We start from the raw sequence: 18,616 nt of genomic DNA, 5'->3' as shown, positions 1-18,616 counted from the left end.
ATGCTCCCTACACACACACACAGACACACACACACACACACACTCACGTCTCATATCCAACATGCATGGGCCCCCAGTGGGCACCATCCTTGCATCCTCCTCCTCTGTCAGCAATATGCCCATGTCCTCCCTCTTTTTCTCTTCTACTCAAAGGGGTGTGTTGAGGCCCAGGGCACTCTAAGCACAACCAGGAGACCCCACGGCCCACCAGGGTCTTGCCTGGGAAGCATAGCCCTGCCCACAGGCCAACAGAGCTGTAGAGACCGAGGCCGCAGGGCCGGGAGAGGGCAGTAACCAGGGGCCAAGTGCCATATTTCGCTAAGTTAGATTTATCTACTCTTCAGGTTCTCAGAATCGGCAGCACATTTGTATCACTAGCAGAGCTGTTTGGAGCATCCCCAGAAGAAATTTCTCACTTAACTGATCGGGGTGTGGGCCATTTGTTTTTTCTTATAGCTCCCCGGGTGATTCTAATAAGAAGGCAGAGATGGAAACCATTGATCTGGTCCAATCCCTTCACTCTCAGGTGTTCGGCAGGGCCTCTGTGGGCCCCCTGCCGCCTTCCCCGCACATACCTGGAACGTGTCCTTAGATGCTCGCTCAAAGACTCGCGAGCGGCTGGACAGGAAGAGCACTTCTGTCTTGCCTTTCTCGCCGTAGATCTGCACGTAGACTCGGGCAGTGGTGGTTGCACCGCCCACATCCCCCGTCCAAACCTCAATCTCGTAGTGGACCACTGGGTGGGCATGTGGGGAGAAGTGGGACATTTAGCAATCATAACAATAGCAATGATAGTAACAAAAAATACTTCCCATGCTGGTACCATGTGTCTGGTACTCCATTATCTTATCTAATCCTCTCGTCAATAATATGGGTAAGTACTGTCATCCCCACTTTACAGGTGGACACACTGAGGCATAGAGGAATCGAGTAGGCAGGAGGAATGGCCAACCCAAGTGATCAGGCTCCAAAACCCAGTCACCTTCGGCACCACATGTGTCCTCTGGAGCCAGGAATATAGAATAGTCAACATGCCAGCTGCCATCCTCTGCTGTGTGCCCCCGCCCCGGGCAGGCGCCATGGGGCAGAAATAAGCAAAGGGTACTTGTTTGTTTCTTTTTTTCAGTAAAGGACAAGGGGTTGAAATTATAATTTTTATTTAAATATAGGTACCTTTCAGGCTATACCAAAAGATACATCCACACACAGAAAGTTGTCTATATTTTGAACGAATACTTTATCGAGCTGTTAGGGGATGGAAATGTGTTACAGGAATGCACCACTAGAGGGCACTTCCCACTGGAGAGAGAACTGTCTTCTAGAACTAGGAGGCCATATTTTTTCAAGTGACTATTTTAAGACTTTCCCTCTCAGCAATCCTGTAAGACAATATCACCGTTATTTTCAAATGAAGACTTTTATTGTCAATAAGATGAGGGTCTTCCATTACCACAGCAAGGTGAGAAATTGAGGGCTGAAAACAAAAGGACTGGCTGTGAGCCTGAGGAGGTTGAACTAGAAACGCCAGGCTCAGGTGGGAGTGAGGGTGGGCTCGAATGTAGACAAGGCAGTTAGAGTAAAGGCTGACATTCTGAATGGAGGGAGCCAGCTCTCCAACCCCATCCTGTCCCTTCATTCTTAGAACCATAGGCAGCCAGGATTACAAAAAATTAGGATAGATAAAAATGAGCAACAGAGAAAAAGAACCAGCTATCGGAAATGAACATGTGGTAGATGAATGAAATTAGTCTTCAGCAAGGATAAAGTCAAGAACAGCTCCGAAGAACAAAAAGGAAACTTCCCAGGAACAAAATGATAAATGGTAGAAAGGTAAGAAAATCAGAGGAAGTCCAGCATCTTACTAAGAGTTTAGAGGGAATAGAGAGCTAGAAGTTGTCAGATGAATAATACAAAAAAAGTCCCCAAACTGGAAAATGCTTCTGGATTGAAGGAGCCCATGAGTTTCAAAACAATGGGTGGAACAAAAGACAGTGAAGACCTCATGAAATTTCAAAATGCCAGAAATTAAAGTAGGATCCTATAAGATTTTAGAGAGGAAAAAACCCCAAAGGATTGAATCACAGAATGGCATCAGACTTCTCAATCACAACACAGGAAGCCAGAAAATGGCAGAAAAGTTTCTTCTAAACTCTAAGGGAAAATGTGTTCAACTCAATTCTTTAGCAAGCCAAATTACCGATCAATTGTGAGAGTAGAGACATTTGCAGACACACAAGTTCTCAACATTTCTATGTAACTTTTCTCAGGAAGCTACCAGTGGAGAATGTGTTCTACTAAAATGAGGGAATAAACCCCAAAGGACAAGACATGAAATCCAGAAACAGACATCCAATCCAGGAGATAAAAGAGGAGGTTCCAAAAAGATGGCGAAAAGGAAGTCCCAAAAGGACAGCTTCGTGGCAGCCTAGAAACCAGGAGACAGGGGTTCCTAAAGAAATGTCTTAAGACGGGGGTTGGAGGAGAAGGAGGTAGAGAGGAAACCAACAGAAACCCTGTTGGATTTGAACATATACACAAAATTTCAGTTCTGGTAGAGACTGCAGATAAGATAGTGTTATGGGAGAACTGTGGCTCCCCAAATTCATACGTTGAAGACCTAATCCCTGGTGTCTCAGAATGTGACTGTATTTGGAAATGGGCCTTTACAGAGGTGATTAAGGTAAAATGAGGCTGTTAGTGCGGAGCCCAATTTGGTGTGGCTGGTGTCTTTATAAGAGGAGACTAGGACACCGACACGCCCACACACAGAGGAAAGACCACGTACACACATGGTGAGAAGGCAGCCGTCTGTAAGTCAAGGAGAAAGGCCTCACAAGAAACCCAACCTATTGACACCTTGATTAGAACCATGAGAAGACAAGTTTCTGTTGTTGAAGTCACCTAATCTGTGGTAGTTTGCTATGGCAGTCCTATCACACTTCTGTAGATAGGTGGGCATGTACATGGGTATGCAGAAATAAAGGTGTATATATAGAAAACTATACAAATGGAAAAAATGAGGCAATCACTAACTCCAGGAAAAAACCAAGAAAGTTGCACACAAGATGAAATGCAATCATCACACAGTAGGTAACTCAGCAGTGAATAATATTTGTGTAGTCACAATAATGTAAAAATTGAAAATCGATCTAATTTTATTGAAGGTTGGAAGGAGAAGTGTGTCGGTGTGCACTCACATGCTTGCACACGCACATGGGTTAAGAGAACTAAATCCTCCTCTTCCATAGGAGTAAGTCAATAGTTAACGTCTGTGACTGAAAAACCAAGAAATTGATGAGCACATTATTTAAAAATATAGAGATAAATTTCAGAAGAAAAAGCTAAAGTCATTTAAAAGTTGTTACCTCTGAAGAAGAGGGATGGTATAGGAAGGGAGCGATCGCTTTTTACCTTTCTGTTGTTAACTAGTACTTGGATTACTCTGATGGAAATCAAGGTCTAGTTCATAAAAAGAGGGAAGGAGCTGATTCTGCACACAGTCCTCAAGCAACCTACAGGCATGAAAAGACCCAAAGGGCTCTGGGAGAGAAAGAGGTGAGTTTGTATTAGGGTCCCTTCTCAGAGATGCTTCCTGGGGAAGCAAGCCGTGGGCAGTTGATTTCAGGGTGGAGGTAGAAGTGCAGAGGTGAGGAAAGTGACGTTCTCTGTGTCAGGTGTTGGTCCCCCCGTCCTTCTGACCTTCTAATAGCCTCTTCTTCCTCTGAGCCCTACCAGAATCTATGACTCCTGCACCACGGGCAGGGGGTGGCCAGATCACCTTGAACTGCGTCTTCATTCACAGGCATCGCCACCCTGTCCTTGAAGGCCCTGCACCCCCGTGCCCCTGCTAACACCTCGGACTGCCTCATCTTCTCCACAGCTCTTACTCGGCATGGTCGTATACACTCAATGTGTGTCTCTTCTGGTGGAATGTCAAATCCACGAGGACTCAATTTTGTCTGTTTTTTTTTTCTCACAGCTGCCTCCACAGAACCTCGGGCAGTGCTGGCTTAGAGAAATATGTGACGTCCATTTATTGAATAAATGAATGATTCAACAGCTTTATCTCCTCAGCCAGTCTTCCCAGGGAAAGACATGGACCCTGTCCTCTTGCACCCAGGGCTGAGAACACACATTTCTTATAAAATCACCTGCTGCCCATGAGCCCAAAACAAAAGGTTTCATCCTTTGAGTCCTCAGTTTCCCCATCGGTACAATGAGCCCTCCTTCCCTCCCAGAAACACGGTGCCCGAGGCTATTGGGAGCTCCCATTTTCTCCCCTCAGCCTTCCCCCTGGACACAAGATGTACGCTGCCCCACAGGCCCCCTCCGCCCCACTCCCCCACCCCACGGGGGACTAACGTTGCGATTCCACCCCCGCCTCCTCCATACGTTTCTGGATCTCCACGATCTCGCTGGGATAGAGCTCCACCTGCAGGCGCCCGTCAGCCTTGTTCTTGTCCACCCAGCGGTTGACGGGAAAGGTGTACTTCTTGCCTTGGCGGGGCACGCGGATCTCCACGCTGCCCAGGAACCAGCCGGCACGCCTGCCCGCGCCGTTGTGCCCGATCACCACCCGGTTGATCTGAAAGGAAACTCAGGCTGCAGGTGAGCAAGGAGCCGGTGCCCAGAAGCCTCCATGCCTCCCTCCCTGCCTCCCCAAACACCCTCACAAACTGCCCTCCTTGACCCCGACCCCTTCTCCGGTTCCTCAGGAGAGGGAGGCTAAGCAGGTGGAGGCTGGGTCCCGCCCCTGTCCACCATCAGCCAGCTGGGGGGCTATAGCACCACCCCTGTTGCCTGGAGCCTCTGTTCCCTCCTCTTCAGCCCAGCTCCCCTCCTGGGGAAGTTGTGAGAAGCAAGTGGGGAAATAGGTGTGGCATGAACTTTGAAGGCTCTGGTATGTACTTAGTAATATTAGGTGGTGTACTTAATATGCACTTAATAATAACATGGTGGTTTCACGAGAGAACAAACATTCACAAGTTAGCCACCTGCATCTGGCAGCCATGGTATTGATGTGCATGCATTTCTGTAATTCTTCTTTGACACACCCATCCTATAGGCAACAGAATATGTGGACAGCCTCTCATGGTGCTGTCATTCTGTGTCCTGTTCCTCCTCTCCCTCTTGAACCTGGGGAACATTTTTCTCTTTCCAATAATACTCAGGAATTCACTTGCTTTGCTATTTTGTATTGTAACATCTTTGCCCACAAGCAATACAGATAATCATGTGGATGATCCTGTTAGCGTCTGCATGTATGCTTGGGTCCTCAATGTTCAAAGTGCTTTCATGATTTTTTGAAATGTTGTTTACCGGCCAATTCTAACATCAGATGGAATTATCAGACAGCCTTTGAGATCCCTTCCAGCCCCCCGGATTCTCTCTGTGATGGTTAGGAGGGGCGATGTCAGCTACGAGTCTGGTGCCAAAACCCTGTCAGCCCTGACCTCACTGTTTTGAGCGCTGAGTGTCTCTGTGCAGCCGGTAATGGAAACAGAGCCATAACGGAGTGCATGTAGCTGGGTCCCCTGGAATTGTCACAAGGCAACCGACTACGTCTGCAGACACAGCCTGAGAGCCTTTGGGTGCATGCCATGGGACACGGATGGAGAGTTTCATTGCCTTTCTGTGGTGCCGGGACTTTGACAGTCCTGGGGAGGGACTGCTAGAGGAGAAAAGACAGGGACCAGGTGTCTTCTACCTGATATGACCGGAAGCTCCTTCAGGGCAGGGATTGTCTTTCAGTTCTCACCCAGCACCTGACTTGGAGCAACTGTTACAGACATGGAGCAGGACTCAAAAACAGGTACTGTTTATTGAGCATTTACTATATGCACGTGGGTGTAATTTACACATGATAGGTACATGGAAGCCTTGGGTCTCTGACCCAGGCAGCGAGTAGCCAGAGCCCACACTCCCAACCTCCTGACCACACTGCCTGTTGAGGGCGGTGTTTCGGAAATACGAAGAAGGGCCCAGACACCCTCCCCTTCCCTTCAGACATCCAATTTATCTTCTGGCTGCTGCCAGAAATCCTAAATAAAAGGAACAGTATGTCACTCTACAATTACTAATTCAGTTTAAAATGTAAATATATTTTGATTAAAAAAAAGTTTTGATTGGAGCGCATGACCTTCAGGATATACACGACTGACATGAGATCTTTCCCCAGAGCGCGTTTTGGTGGAGCAGCTGAATAGGGGAGGTTCCCCAGGGGGAGGGGCAGGAAAGTCGAGGTTACAGATGGGAAGCTTGCGACCGTCTGAATTTCCACAAGCCACACCCTGAGAGGGGCAGGTGGCAACATGAAGTGCAGCCCAGGCATCTCCAGAAATGTTTCCAACCTCAGGTCCAGAGAGTTAGAGCCGTGCTTCTCCGGATGGAGCGCTCAGATGCCCTGCATCAGGGCCGCCCTGATGTCCTGAGAGGTCCGGATGGAGACAGACTCTCGGGTCCCCTCCTCTAGGGCAGGATCTCTCAGGTGTGGCAGAATCTCTCAGGTGTGGCCTGAGAGTGTGCGCAGAAACACACTTCCTGGCCCCAGCACTGATGCACCCCCAAGTGTGCTGTTCTCCTTCTCCTCTTCCCTTCCCTGCACGCCAGTGTCCCCCTCTGCAGTGAAACCTGGGCACGCTGGTCCTGGCTACAGAGGCAAAGGACATGTGGGGTCTACAGCCACTGCATATATGCCTTCCATCCCCAAGGAGACTCTGGGACCTTAGCCTCTGTTCACATATCTTTTCTGCTCTAGTCACAACTGGAAAGCAAGGTACCTCATTAACCCCCAAGGGGGCCTTTTTGTTTCTTCAAAATAGGTTCATCTGTGTGTACACGAGTGTGTGGTATGTGGTGTGTGTCTGTGTGTGTGAACCTGTTAGGTAGCACAGGTAGTAAACTAAGGCAGGGAGGAGGAAGGAGACATCTCACCCATTGATTCAACAGTCCTGAGCCCAGTCTGAAAAGACGGCCAGCCGTTCTGAACACCACGAGCAGGGATAGTGCCCGAGGAAGGGAGTCCTTGAGACTCTGCGCTGGGAAAGGGGGCCTCTGTGGCAGTGTCACTAAGACACACGGCCTTCACTAGCTGAGAAAGAAGGCCTTTGCAGCTGTGCGTTATTCCCAAGGTTTAGAAAGGGAAGAGAGAGGGGTACCTAGAAGTTGACTAAGGTGTACAACCCCTGAACCCCCATAGCCAGGGCACTTAGATTAGCTGAGTGTGCACTTGCAGCCTCGGCTCACGTGTGTAGAGCAAGCTTACTAACAACTTTATTTTCTCCATACGTGGGGCCTTCAGACCAGCCGGGTGCCTGCTCACAGCTCTGGGCTGGTGTGTGCTTCATAAATGAACTTGCTATCTCACTTCCACTACACATGTTGTTTCTCGTTTGAATTCATCTTGAGAGAGAGGCAAGAACCAAGGAACAAGCTCGGGGTGGGGGAGGGTCCCCGGACTCAGGTCCCTCTCCATTACAAACCCATGTGCAGATACACACACGCAGGGGAGTGGGGGAGATGACGTCACGTGGCCCCGGGAAGGAGACTTACAGTTCCAATGTTCAGGGTCTCGAGGGTGAACTCATCCACCCGGCTACGTTCAAAATAGTTTTTCAGGTTGTTGTCAGAGACGAGAAGGTCTTGCTTGATGGTGTCGTATTTGTCCCCATAGAGCTTGATGTACACTGTGGAGTCCGTGCTGGCCCCAGGTATGTCCCCCGTCTTCAAGCTGATGTGGTAACGGTAGTCTGAGCATTCAAGGCAGGAGACAGGAGGGGGGGTTAGTGCAGGATAGTGGGCAGCATCATGGAGGGTGGTCTGCAAGCAGGGGTGGGCTCTTGCTCTCTCTAAGCAGCCCCGTGACTTGGGTCAGGGCTCCCTTCATCCCCGTGGGGTCCCTTCATCTACTACATTGGAATTCTAATACCAGCTCAGCCTGCCCCGCAAAGTGTGGGCATGCTAGGAACAGGAAAGCACGCAACACTGCAATGTGAGAGAAAAAGGATTTAAAGCAATTGCTCATCTGGTGGATGAGGAACCTGAGGCACAGGGAGCATCGACCTTTGCCGACAGTGCCTAGTACATTATGTGCACCGTGTTATTGCTAAGTACTCTGACCTGGGCTTTAGAAGCGAGGATTAGGAGGCCCAGAAGCTTGTGTGTTTGGCTCAAGATGTCAACAGCTGGTCAGCAACAGTCAGGAGTGAAGGCCTAATGTGGAACTAATGTGGATGTAAAGCCCCCTGTTCTTCAGTGGGACACTATGCTGATGTTACTCGATTTTATCATCCAGAAAGGTTTGCACCATCTGTGCACAAGGAAGGACAAAACATCTAAGAAAAGGAGGATCCTTTTTACCTTGAGCATTACCGCTTTTGTTACTCTAATCAACCGAGGTCCACACGCATGCAGGGCCCCGAACCCGAGGCCAAGAATCTGTGTGCACAGTGCATCCAGGCGGACTTCCGGATCCTCCCCCAGAGACTCGTCCTCTGCACCCTCCCCAGTGCTGCCCCGTGGGATGAAGTGAGGAGCGCACACCTTCTCGGGGGTTTGCTTCTGTGTAGCCAAGGGAAGGGGCCTGCCTCCCCCAGGGCCCGGCCAGCACCTGGCCATCAGGACAACTTACTCTTCAGTGTCGCGTTGCTGTTACTGGGCAGCAGCTCTCGGACCAACTGCCCATCGTCCTTATCTTTGTCCAACCACCTAGTGAGCAGACGAGGGGCTGTAAGCTCTTTGAGCGGTGCAGGCAGACCACCAACTGTCACCCAGTTGTGCATACTCACCGGGGAGTCCAGCGCTTTGAATTCAGGCAGAGGAATATGGTTCCACTAGAGCTCAGAACGAAGGACCCCAACCCAGCCTGGGGAGGGAGGACTGCCCTGAGGAGGTGACTTTTGGCCAGGACTGGAAGGGTGACAAGGAGTTAACCAGGGGCAGGGGAAGCGCATTCCAGAAGGAACAGCATAGGCTGGGACAAGTTGATCGAAGACCAACATGGATGGAATGCAGTGAGTAAAGGGTAGGGGTTGGCAGACGAGCCTAGAGGCGGAAAGGTCACTGGATGTGGGACCTTGGCAATCATGGTAAAAGAGTTTGTCCTAAATGCCATAAACACCTGGGACGTCGTCATCACCAAAACCACCACCTTTCCCCTAAGAGCCCACCTTGTGTGTGGCACTGCACTAAGGGCTCTGGGGTGGCGAGAAGACAGAGGAGATGCCCTAAGACAACTAAGACACAGGTCAGCCCTTAGAAGACAGGATAGGCTGGCCAAGGCACTGAAGACCAAGGTAAGGATGGACGTTAGATCAAAGTAAGTGCAGCAGGCATTTAGAGAAAGAAGAAAGGGTCGTGGTGGAGGCACTTTGATCTGACTGCTCAAGAATGAGTGAGGTTTACCAACAGGGAGGAGCTGGGGTGCTCCCTGCAGGGCCAGGGTTGGAGCTGGGACTCATCAATCTGTTGCAGTGGGCCACGGACCCAGCTCTGGGCTGACCATCCGCCAGCAAAGACACTGGACGAATTCACCTGGAAAGCACCATTCCCACTGAGCAGAGGGACCCTGCCTGAGAAGTCAGACAATCATGCGAGCACATGACCTTACATTCCCATGGACCTTGCTGTCAGCTAGTCGTTAACTAGCATTAAAATGTTAGCTAGCAACCAAGTTGTTACACTTCCCGTGGGCTTTGGTGCTGTGAATCTAGAACACCAGAAAACATTTCTTGTTCCAAACCATGAAGAGCCAGCTGGGGAATTCCAGGCCTTGATGACAGCACCAAGGGGAAGGGAGGGATATTTGGGAGCAGGGGACCGCTGGCTCGAGCCCCTCAGATCAACCCATTAGGAGCCTCGCCCTCTGCCTGTCCTGCCAAGGTCACTCTGGCGTCTCCCACGACATGGAGACTGCAGAAGAGAAGGTTGTGAAGCAGCCCAGGCCACACGTGCCCAGGGACAGGCAGGATGGAAGGTGAGCCAGGCCCCGGCTGTAGGAGAATCCCACCTCTCTTCACGCTCTCCGCCACCTACTCATCCCCAGGCTGTCTCCAGCGGTAAAAGGAATCCATGACCTGTCATTTCAGTTTCCACCTAAATACTTGAGGGGTATTAATAGATATTTCCAAATATAACCTTTTCTTTCAGCTTCAAACGCTTCAGCCCAGTTTCAGAGAGGTTGCTAAATGGATAGGCCAGGCTGCTGGTGGTTTTATGGCTCTTTCCCTGGGCTCGCACAGATGTGCAAGTAGGCACATGCCTGCACACACAAATACACATGCACCACACCCCTGCCACAGCTAAAACACGCACCCCTCCCTGAGGTTGGCAGGGCGATTCTGACAAACTGGCTGGGCTGTCCCCCTCTCCCAGGCAGTTACAATAACTGTTCAGGTGAAAAAGAAGCAACGGGTGAGCTCAGGCTCTACCTCCAGGCTCTTCAACCACCCTCTGGGGTCCTGAGTCAGCAAATGCCATCACCACATGCCTCCGCAGGATAGGAGAGTCCGTTTTCTAAAATACGCGTGCAGCAACTGGGGGTGGGAGAGCTCTGGGGGCTTTGGGGGCCCCAGAGCCTCTTCTCCCCAGCGGTCAGCATCATCGGCATCGCTTTCAGCAGACCTGGCTCCCTCCAAAGTGCAACTCTACCCCCCGCCCCACTGCCATGTACATGGCAGTGTGGACACCACAAGTCCATCCTCATTTCCTCTCCAGGTTCCCCCTCCTCTTCATGACCCAGCTCAGGGCTGAGTCCTCACCGTTTCCTTTACCCACTGTCTTCCAAAAGGGTCTCATCCATTTCTCCTCTCATCTCTCGTTTCCTGAATTTATTTCTCAAGGCTGACTGCCTACTCAACTCACAGGCATCTGAAACCCAACACACCCCAAGTAGACCTCCAGAGTCCAGGCCAAGCCCCCCTCAACCCTTCCTGTCCCGGGCTCCCCTTTTCAGTAGAGAGCATAACATCCCCCCCATTTGCCAAAGGCTTAGACCTGGGTCCCCTGTTTCCAACCCCCTCTCACTGGCAAGTCCTGTGAACTCGACCTCCAGAACCCACCTCCTGCGTAGCTCCTTTCCTCACCTTCACCGCCCCCACTGAGCGCCAAGCTGCCACGTTATGGGTTGAACTGCACCTCCCAAAAATACACTGAAGTCTTAACCCCTAGTACCTCAGAATGTGACCTGATTTGAAAATAACGTCCTTATAGAGGCAACCAAGTTAAAAGGAGGTCCTTAGGCTGGGCCCCCGCCTGAAATGACTGGAGTCTTTATAAGAAGGGGAAATTCGGACAGAGAGGCAGATAGATACACACAGAGCGGAGACACTGAGAAGAGACACAGGGAAACGGCCACCCGCAAGCCAGGGCACGCCTGGGGCTACCGGAGCTGGGACAGGGCCCAGGGCAGAGCCTGTTCAGAGCTCCTTCAGAGCAGGTGTGGCCCTGCTGGCACCCAGGCTTCCAGAACCGTGAGACAGCCAGTCCGTTCTTCGAGCCGCCCAACTCGTGGTGCGTTGTTACTGCAGTCCCCGCAAAACTACACAGACCATAACGGACCCCTCGGAGCCTCCTACCGGTTCCCCCATTTCCTCGATGGACCCCTGACAGCCCGCCTTCCACCCAGAAACCACAGGGGAGTTCCTAAAACGGAAAATCCCCGGCAATCCTACCTGACACCGTCCACCTCTGGCTGTCTGCCCACCTCTGACGTCACCTGGGGGCCCTTCCCTTTGCCCACCTGCTCTGGTCTGACTGGAGGTCTGGGACCCTCAAGCTCCCTCCGGACACTCTTCTTGCTGTCCCGGAGGAAGTCAGCCTGGATGTCTCTCCTGCAGACAGACCCTCTCAGTGTGGCCCGCCCACTGGCCTTCCCCACCACTGTGTGCTTCCTTCACCCTGTTTCCCACAGTTTGTAAATCGTGGGTTTTCCTTTAATTCAGTTGCTTAGCTTGGTTTAATTTGTTTTAGGTGATAAACTTCATGAGACTAGGAAGCGAGTGTATAGCAAGTGCTGCATAAACACCTCTTTAGTGGACGAGAAGAAAACAGTGAACACTGTCCCATCCAGCATCGCAGCCAGGCGGCCCCCAGGTCCAGCAGAGGGCAGACCAGCCAGCGACTGGTTTGAAGAGAGACCAGAACTCGCCCACCCCATCCTTCCTCTGGCTCCTTCTCCACGGGTCAGGACACCCCTCAACAGCCCCTTCAGCCCCACGCCAAACGCCACTCCTCCAGCCTGGATGACCCACCCTCCCTTCTCCTCGCCTTCCATTCACACTCTGGTCTTCCTTTCAGGCCCCAGTCCAGATCTGCCTCTTCCTGGAAGCCTTCCCTGATCTCCCCAAACCTTATTCTCAGCCTCTTTCTATTCGTTCCACTTATTTGGAACTGCCCGCATCACTGCTAATCTTTTTAACGTAGTCCCTTGTAAAACTAACAGTGGCTACACTTTGAAGATTATAGAGACCTTTGTGATGGACACAGAAGTGTCACAGGGGATCATCCCAGTAGCCCCCCAGGGGAAATGGCTCTCCTGGGCTCATGGAGTGGTAAGCAATTCAACTGCAGCAAATGTGTGTCTGCGTGTCCACCCGAGCCCATTTGTGTGTGTGGGTGGAGCAAGAGTAATGAGTTTGCAGCTGGGCCGGGGGGCGGCCTGCTCCCATCCGCCACAAGCAGGGCTGTCCCAGTGCAGCCACCATCGGAAGCCCGGGCCAGCGCTAGTGAGTGAGCTTGGACACACAGCACCTCGTCCACACATGCAGGACTCAGCCTGGATCCGGGACTTGCAGGGACCTGCAGCCCTAAGTCTCAAGCTAAGCACACTGTGTACGCCTCCCAGACGGGCATGGGTGGCCCACTTGAGAGCACGTGCACACATGAGCATGAAGATTGCTCCATGTTTTTAGAATGTCTCTATCAGGAACTTCTTGAAGTCAGTGAGAGCCCAAACTGGGCTCCAAATGAAAAAAATCCAAATACTTAAAAAAAAAAAAAGGAAAGAAAAGAAACTTGACCTCACTAGTAAGCTGGGGAAAGGAAATGAAAACAAAGCAGGGTATCTTGCAAGATGTTAGCAGGGAAGAGGTGTGGTTGGAAGGCTATCCAAATTAAGAAACACACAGTTTTGATTCAAAGGTTTGATTTAGCACGCAACGAACTCTCTGAGGTAGCTCTCAGTTCCATTCTGAACTTGCCACGTTCTATCATGAAAAAGCGCCGACATTTTGGAGCTTGAGTGCACACAGCAGCAGCACCACAGAGGGGCCCTGGGGTGCCGTCACCTGTGGCGTGGGGCTGGGGCTCAGTCCCACCAGCAGGGCCCCCTCTTTTTTCGCACTGACGACATCCTCACGCCGCTGTCCTGCTTCCTGGCCCCGGCCGTGGGGCTGGGTCTTCCCAAAAGGAGGGCCCGCGACCTCGGCAGGGGAAAGTCCTGCGAGCAGGCAGGACTCGAGTACCTGAGACACGGGTACTCCACGTTGTCGCTCTCGGGCTGCCCCTCCTCTCTCACCAGCACCCGCTCCAGGAACCAGCCGCTGCTCCCACCGAGGCCGTCGTGTCGGATTCGCACCCGCCTCACCTTCCGCATGGTGACGGACTCAATGGTGAACTCGTCGGCCTTCAGAGGGGCAGGACAGCAAGGCCAGTCGGACAGTGGCTCCCCTGGGACCTGAACACCCAGGGAACACACGGGCCCAGAAATCTGCCAAGCTGGAGCCCCAGTTTCTCCCACTGGAGTTCCGTTAGAGGTCAAGTTCCCAATAATTAAGATCTGTATTTTTTGGGTAAACAGTGTCATTCCCTAAGATCCCCTAAAAGGCAGATCCCCCTGGAGGAAGAATGCATTAAGGCATTAGAAGGCACTAACATTTATTATGAATTAATTCCTTGCCTAATTGCCTAGCCTCCATGCTATAGGAAAATACGGATCCCTGTGAGGACGGGAATGATTAGAACTGACTGGGGAGGGGGGACCCGTGGTCTTGCGCATGTCACAGGTTTTGCCTGCCAGTGAGGCAGTAGAGGAGAGAGGGGCGCCAAGTCTGCAGGAGCACACTGGGGGCCTCAGGACAGGTGCACGGGGGGTGGGACTGATGCATGAAGGAGTCAGAAGCTACAACAGGCAAAGAACAGAAAAGGGTGGAGGGAGACCTCCACCCACGTTCCTGGCCTGCCTTGTGCTGGACAGGAAGACAGCAGCAGAGGAAGGAGGGACAAAGGCTTACGTGACAATAGTCTGCAAATCTGGCAAGCCCCTGGCAAGCAGCCCTAAGCCTCTCATTATTGCAACGACTCTTTACTGTACACCTACTGTGTGCACTGAGCCGGGTCTGCTGGCAGGCCAGTGCATCTGCCATGCCTCATTCCCCCCAGCAGCCAGCCCCAGGCAGGCCATCCCTCCCCACATTTTAGAAATGAGGAAACTGAGGCTCAGGGCAATGGAATGACGGGCCCCAGGCTGGGTTGGCCCCCAGATCTGCCTGCCCCTGTTGCCTCACACGGCCTCCCAGGGAATCCATTTGAAGGCTAAGAAAACAGAGGGGAAAGCCCAGTACATTTGCAGTGAGGCTAGGAGGGAAATTTGATCCTTGTACCCCATATTTGGTGCCTTTCCTTTAGTTTCTTTTTCAAAAGGGAAATGAAAAAGGTGCCCTGAGGGGTCATGCTTAGCAGAGGAGGCAAAGTTCCCACTTTGGCCCACAGAGGCCACAGCTCTGCCCAGCCTGTGTCCTCCAGCCCCCCGGGGGGGGGGTGCCCGGCCTCCTTCCCGGCCTGCCCACCCAGGTGTCGTTCCTCCGTCCCCAGTGTCCTCCTGCTCTACTGCCCCCTTCTCAAAGCTCAGCGGGTGAGAGGGGACCAAGACCCCTCCAGGGTGGCTCTCCAGCTAACAGCTGGACAGAACTAGGATCCCAGGGGGTGTCGAGCCGGTTAGTTCCCGTTCCCCTCACCCAGAGCAAGCCTCTTTGATGGCTCAGCAGAGCAGGGAAGAGCAGGGAGTGGGCACAGGCTGGGGTGGGGGTGGGGGTGGGGGTGGGGCAGTGGCGCATTGCCAAAACTTACATTGCCTTTCAAAAACATGTCGACGTTATTCCTGCAGTTGAACAGCAGCCGCTCTCCCGTGTCCCCCACGTCGCCATAAAGGCAGAGGTAGACGTTGGCATCTGTTCCCGCGTTTGGGAGCTCCCCTGTGCACACAGTCACGCGGTACCGGGCCACTGGCAGGCAGAGAGAGGGACACCACTGGCTGACAGCCCCTGTTCCCGACCTCTGAGCGTGGCCTCCTCCTCCACTCTCCCCAGCTCTCCTGTGGGCTGACCTTGCGCCTTCCCCAGCTGTCCAAACCCCATCTCCTACCACGCAAGTCCCTGCAAGTCTGCAGATCCCTTCTCCCAGACAGATCGGAGGTTCCCAATTCTAGTCCATCACCAAAATCCCCTGGGAAACATGCAAATTCAGGTCCTTGAGCCCCACTCCAGACCTCATAAATCTTAGTTTCCATTGGTGGGACCCCTAAAAGTGCATTGTTTACAAGCTCCCCCAAGGGACTGGAGATGGCAGTGGAGGGTCTAATTCAAACATTTCGGCATTTGATTCCATTCAACCAAGTAGACCTCTTTGCCTTTGGTTTCTCTTCCATTCATGTGTGTCTGTCTTCCCAAGAAAGATAACTTTACTTTGTGAACCAGAACTGAGCCTCCCCTCCTCTTGGGAATGCTCCAGTGCTGAGGATGTGCCAGGAAGACAAGCAGCGCAAAAGAGCACAAGACGCAGCTGCTGACGGGACAGGCAGCCGTTTCTTCCTGTGTTGAAGGGTGTACCGTGAAGGAGGTGGGCCTGCATCTGTGCACATCACAGCCTCACTTTTCACTTAAAATAAGCTGGAAAGTGAAATTCATTCATTCATTCTCTCATTTGCCCCATATCTGTTTACTGCAGCCTAGTAGACGTGAGGTACCATAATATGTGCAAGAATCCAGTAGTGAGGTGGGCAGGCTCCTGCTCCCGTGGAGCTTACGTGAGAGTGGGAGAGTGGGGAGTAGAGATGGACAGTGAAGTCATAAACAAGTTATGAACAGGGATATCTCTGAGTCACATCAGTAACAAAGACCATACAACAGAGTGACACTGCGGAGGTGCAGAAAAGCCTGGTGCGAGGAAGTAACGTTTGAGCTGTAACGTTTAAATGGCAATGAGACAAGTCAGCCACAGGAGGCTCTGAGACAGGACAGTGCTAGTGAGCGCGAAGCCCCAGTGTTGGATGAGCAGCGTGTGTCCCAGGAGCAGAGGAAAGGCGGGTGAGGCCAGAGTGGAGGGAGTGAGCGTGCGATGAGATGAGGCCCACAGGTGGGCGGGGCCAGACACGTCATGTGTGACAGGCCGAGGTAAGGAGCACGGCTTCGTTGGTTTGTTATTTTATGTATGTATGCATGCATGTATGTATGTATGTATTTAATGCAACAGGAAGCCACTAGAGGGATTTAAGCCAGGCAGTAACTTGATCTGATCCATGTTTTAAAGAGCATCTGGCTGCCATGTGGAAAGTTGATTGCAGGGGAAGAAGGACTGAATCAGAGAGGCCAGTTAGTGGAGTAATCACAGTGGTCCAGAAAAGAGAGGAGAGTGCCTAGGACTAGGGGTAAGGGCGAAAATGGAGGTAAGCCAACAGATTAGAGATGCCTTTTTGAGGTAGAACTAACAGTACCTGGTGCTGGACTAGATAGGTGTTTGAGGGAAAGAGAGGAATCGGGGATGGCTCCTATGTGTGGGGCTTGGGCGAAAAGTTAAATCAAGCTGCCATAGAACTAGTAATTGCACTCACAGGTGTATATCCAAGAGAACTGGAAACATGTGTCCACACACACATACAAACGTGTACATGCATGATTCTACCAATATACTAAAAGCCACTGAACTCCACACTTAAATGGGTGAATTGCATTGTACATACATTACACCTCAATAAAGCTGTAGTTTATTTATTTATTTCTAATCCTCACTAGAAAACATTTTTTTCTTTGCTTTGAGAGAGAGAAAGGGATGAGAGGAGAGAGGGGAAGAGAGGGACAAAGAGAGGGAGAGAAACATCCATGTGAGAAAGAAATATCAACTGGCTGCCTTTTGTAGGCATCCCAACTGGGGACCAAACCCACAACCCAGGCATGTGCCCTGACTGGGAATTGAACCCGTGACCATTCACTTTGTAGGATAACACCTAATCAACTGAGCCACACCCGCCAGGGCAACTGCAGTTCCAAGAAACGGACACTATTCTTTGGTAGTCCATTGAAAATGAAGATAAAGTATGTCTGTAATGAGACAAATTATCTGAAAGTTTAACTCAATGTACAAATGATTTTTTTCAGTAATATACGCATTTTTATTTGGAGACACAAAGACAGCTGAAAAGAAATTTCACCATTAAACATGTGGGTCTGTGTAGATACAGCATCTGTAGCAAAAGCACTTGTTAGAAGAAGAGCCAAAGAGTGACCGGAAGAGGAATGAGTGGCATTAACTGGAGTGAAACGTGGAGACACGAAAGGGAAAGAAGCAAGAGACACTCGCTTCTGTCTTACTTTTGATGAAGAGTCAGTTTTGCCTTTTTACATGGAGCTTTTAGGCAATCCTCAAAAGGAAACTGATGAGGGAATTTAGAAACCCCTTCGCCTGGGAATTCCAGCCCTCTTCATTCAGGAGCTCAAGGGTTCATTTGGTTGGCAGTTCTCAGGGGTCCCGATCCTCTCTGTGGGTCCCTCCCAGCCCACCCACCACTGAGGTCCTAAGCTCCTTCTGGGCAAGAAGTCTGAGGACAATTGGAAAGAATTATATTGTTAGCCATCAGCAGTAAGAGGCTTTAAACAGCGGCTTTAAAAGGGTAAGTACCGGAGACCCTGTATTTTCATTAAAAAATTACGGCTCAGCTTGATTAACAAGAAGCTATGACTTTCGGACTCAACCGTCTCTTGCCCACTCATCAGTGCTCCTGGATCACTTCTGGCGCGTGTGCACAGAGCATGCTGACCTCACTGATTGCACCACCTCGAGGGGCTCCTGAGGGTCAGGCAAGGCGGGAAGAAACTGAGCCCACGCACGTCTGTCCGCGTCTCCCCGCCTCCCTCTGCGTGAGGAGGGAAACGGGGTTTGGGGGCAGCGGAGTCATCCTTTGGTCAAGGTACGGAGGGAGAAAAAGTCAAAAACATTCTGATCATTTGAAATCGAAATGGCAGATTTCTCTTGAGGAAAAAAAATTCCCTAAAATGACAACATACAGATTTTTTAAAAGTTTCAACCAAACAAAAAAAGGTTTTAGCAACAAGGCTAGGGGAGAGGGGCAAGCACAGACCACAGCAAGAAAACTTCGGAAGCTGGAGCACGGCTAGAAAAAAACGATCCATGCCTTTCGGCACAGCGGTTCCTCCCGGCAGCAGCAGCGCCACCTAGGGGTTGGTGAGATGGACCAATTCCTGGGTCCCACCCAGACCCACTGACTCAAGACACCATGCCGGTGGGGCCCAGCCGCCGGGGTTTTAACAAAGCACTTCAGTGATAATGCATGCTGAAGCCTGGGGATCTCTGACTCAGCAGACCAAAGAGGATTCCTCAGAGCTGTCAG

The 18,616-nt window shown here is 51.3% G+C and overlaps 1 protein-coding gene across 2 annotated transcripts in view; it reads right to left on the bottom strand.

The window, feature by feature from the left end:
• The window catches only part of LOXHD1 (lipoxygenase homology domains 1), a 75,567-nt gene extending 60,411 nt beyond the window's left edge, over nucleotides 1-15,156 (bottom strand). Inside the window, exons 1-6 of one of the 2 annotated variants that reach the window (XM_028524904.2) lie at nucleotides 15,064-15,156; nucleotides 13,461-13,621; nucleotides 8,630-8,706; nucleotides 7,552-7,748; nucleotides 4,393-4,585; nucleotides 576-736 (exon numbers count right to left, since the gene is read on the bottom strand). In XM_028524904.2, coding sequence (XP_028380705.2) covers nucleotides 576-736; nucleotides 4,393-4,585; nucleotides 7,552-7,748; nucleotides 8,630-8,706; nucleotides 13,461-13,621; nucleotides 15,064-15,081 — 807 coding nt within the window. In that variant the 5' untranslated portion in view covers nucleotides 15,082-15,156. Of the gene's footprint in view, nucleotides 1-575; nucleotides 737-4,392; nucleotides 4,586-7,551; nucleotides 7,749-8,629; nucleotides 8,707-13,460; nucleotides 13,743-15,063 lie in introns of those variants that run through there. The other variant, XM_036010255.1, reaches the window with a different exon arrangement.
• Between the last annotated feature and the right edge of the window lie 3,460 nt (nucleotides 15,157-18,616).

The sequence above is a fragment of the Phyllostomus discolor genome, chromosome 9, assembly GCF_004126475.2.
Source record: "Phyllostomus discolor isolate MPI-MPIP mPhyDis1 chromosome 9, mPhyDis1.pri.v3, whole genome shotgun sequence".
In the NCBI taxonomy this organism is placed as follows: domain Eukaryota; kingdom Metazoa; phylum Chordata; class Mammalia; order Chiroptera; family Phyllostomidae; genus Phyllostomus; species Phyllostomus discolor.
Note: the sequence above shows the minus strand (reverse complement) of the source record. Positions and strands in the feature narration are given on the sequence as shown.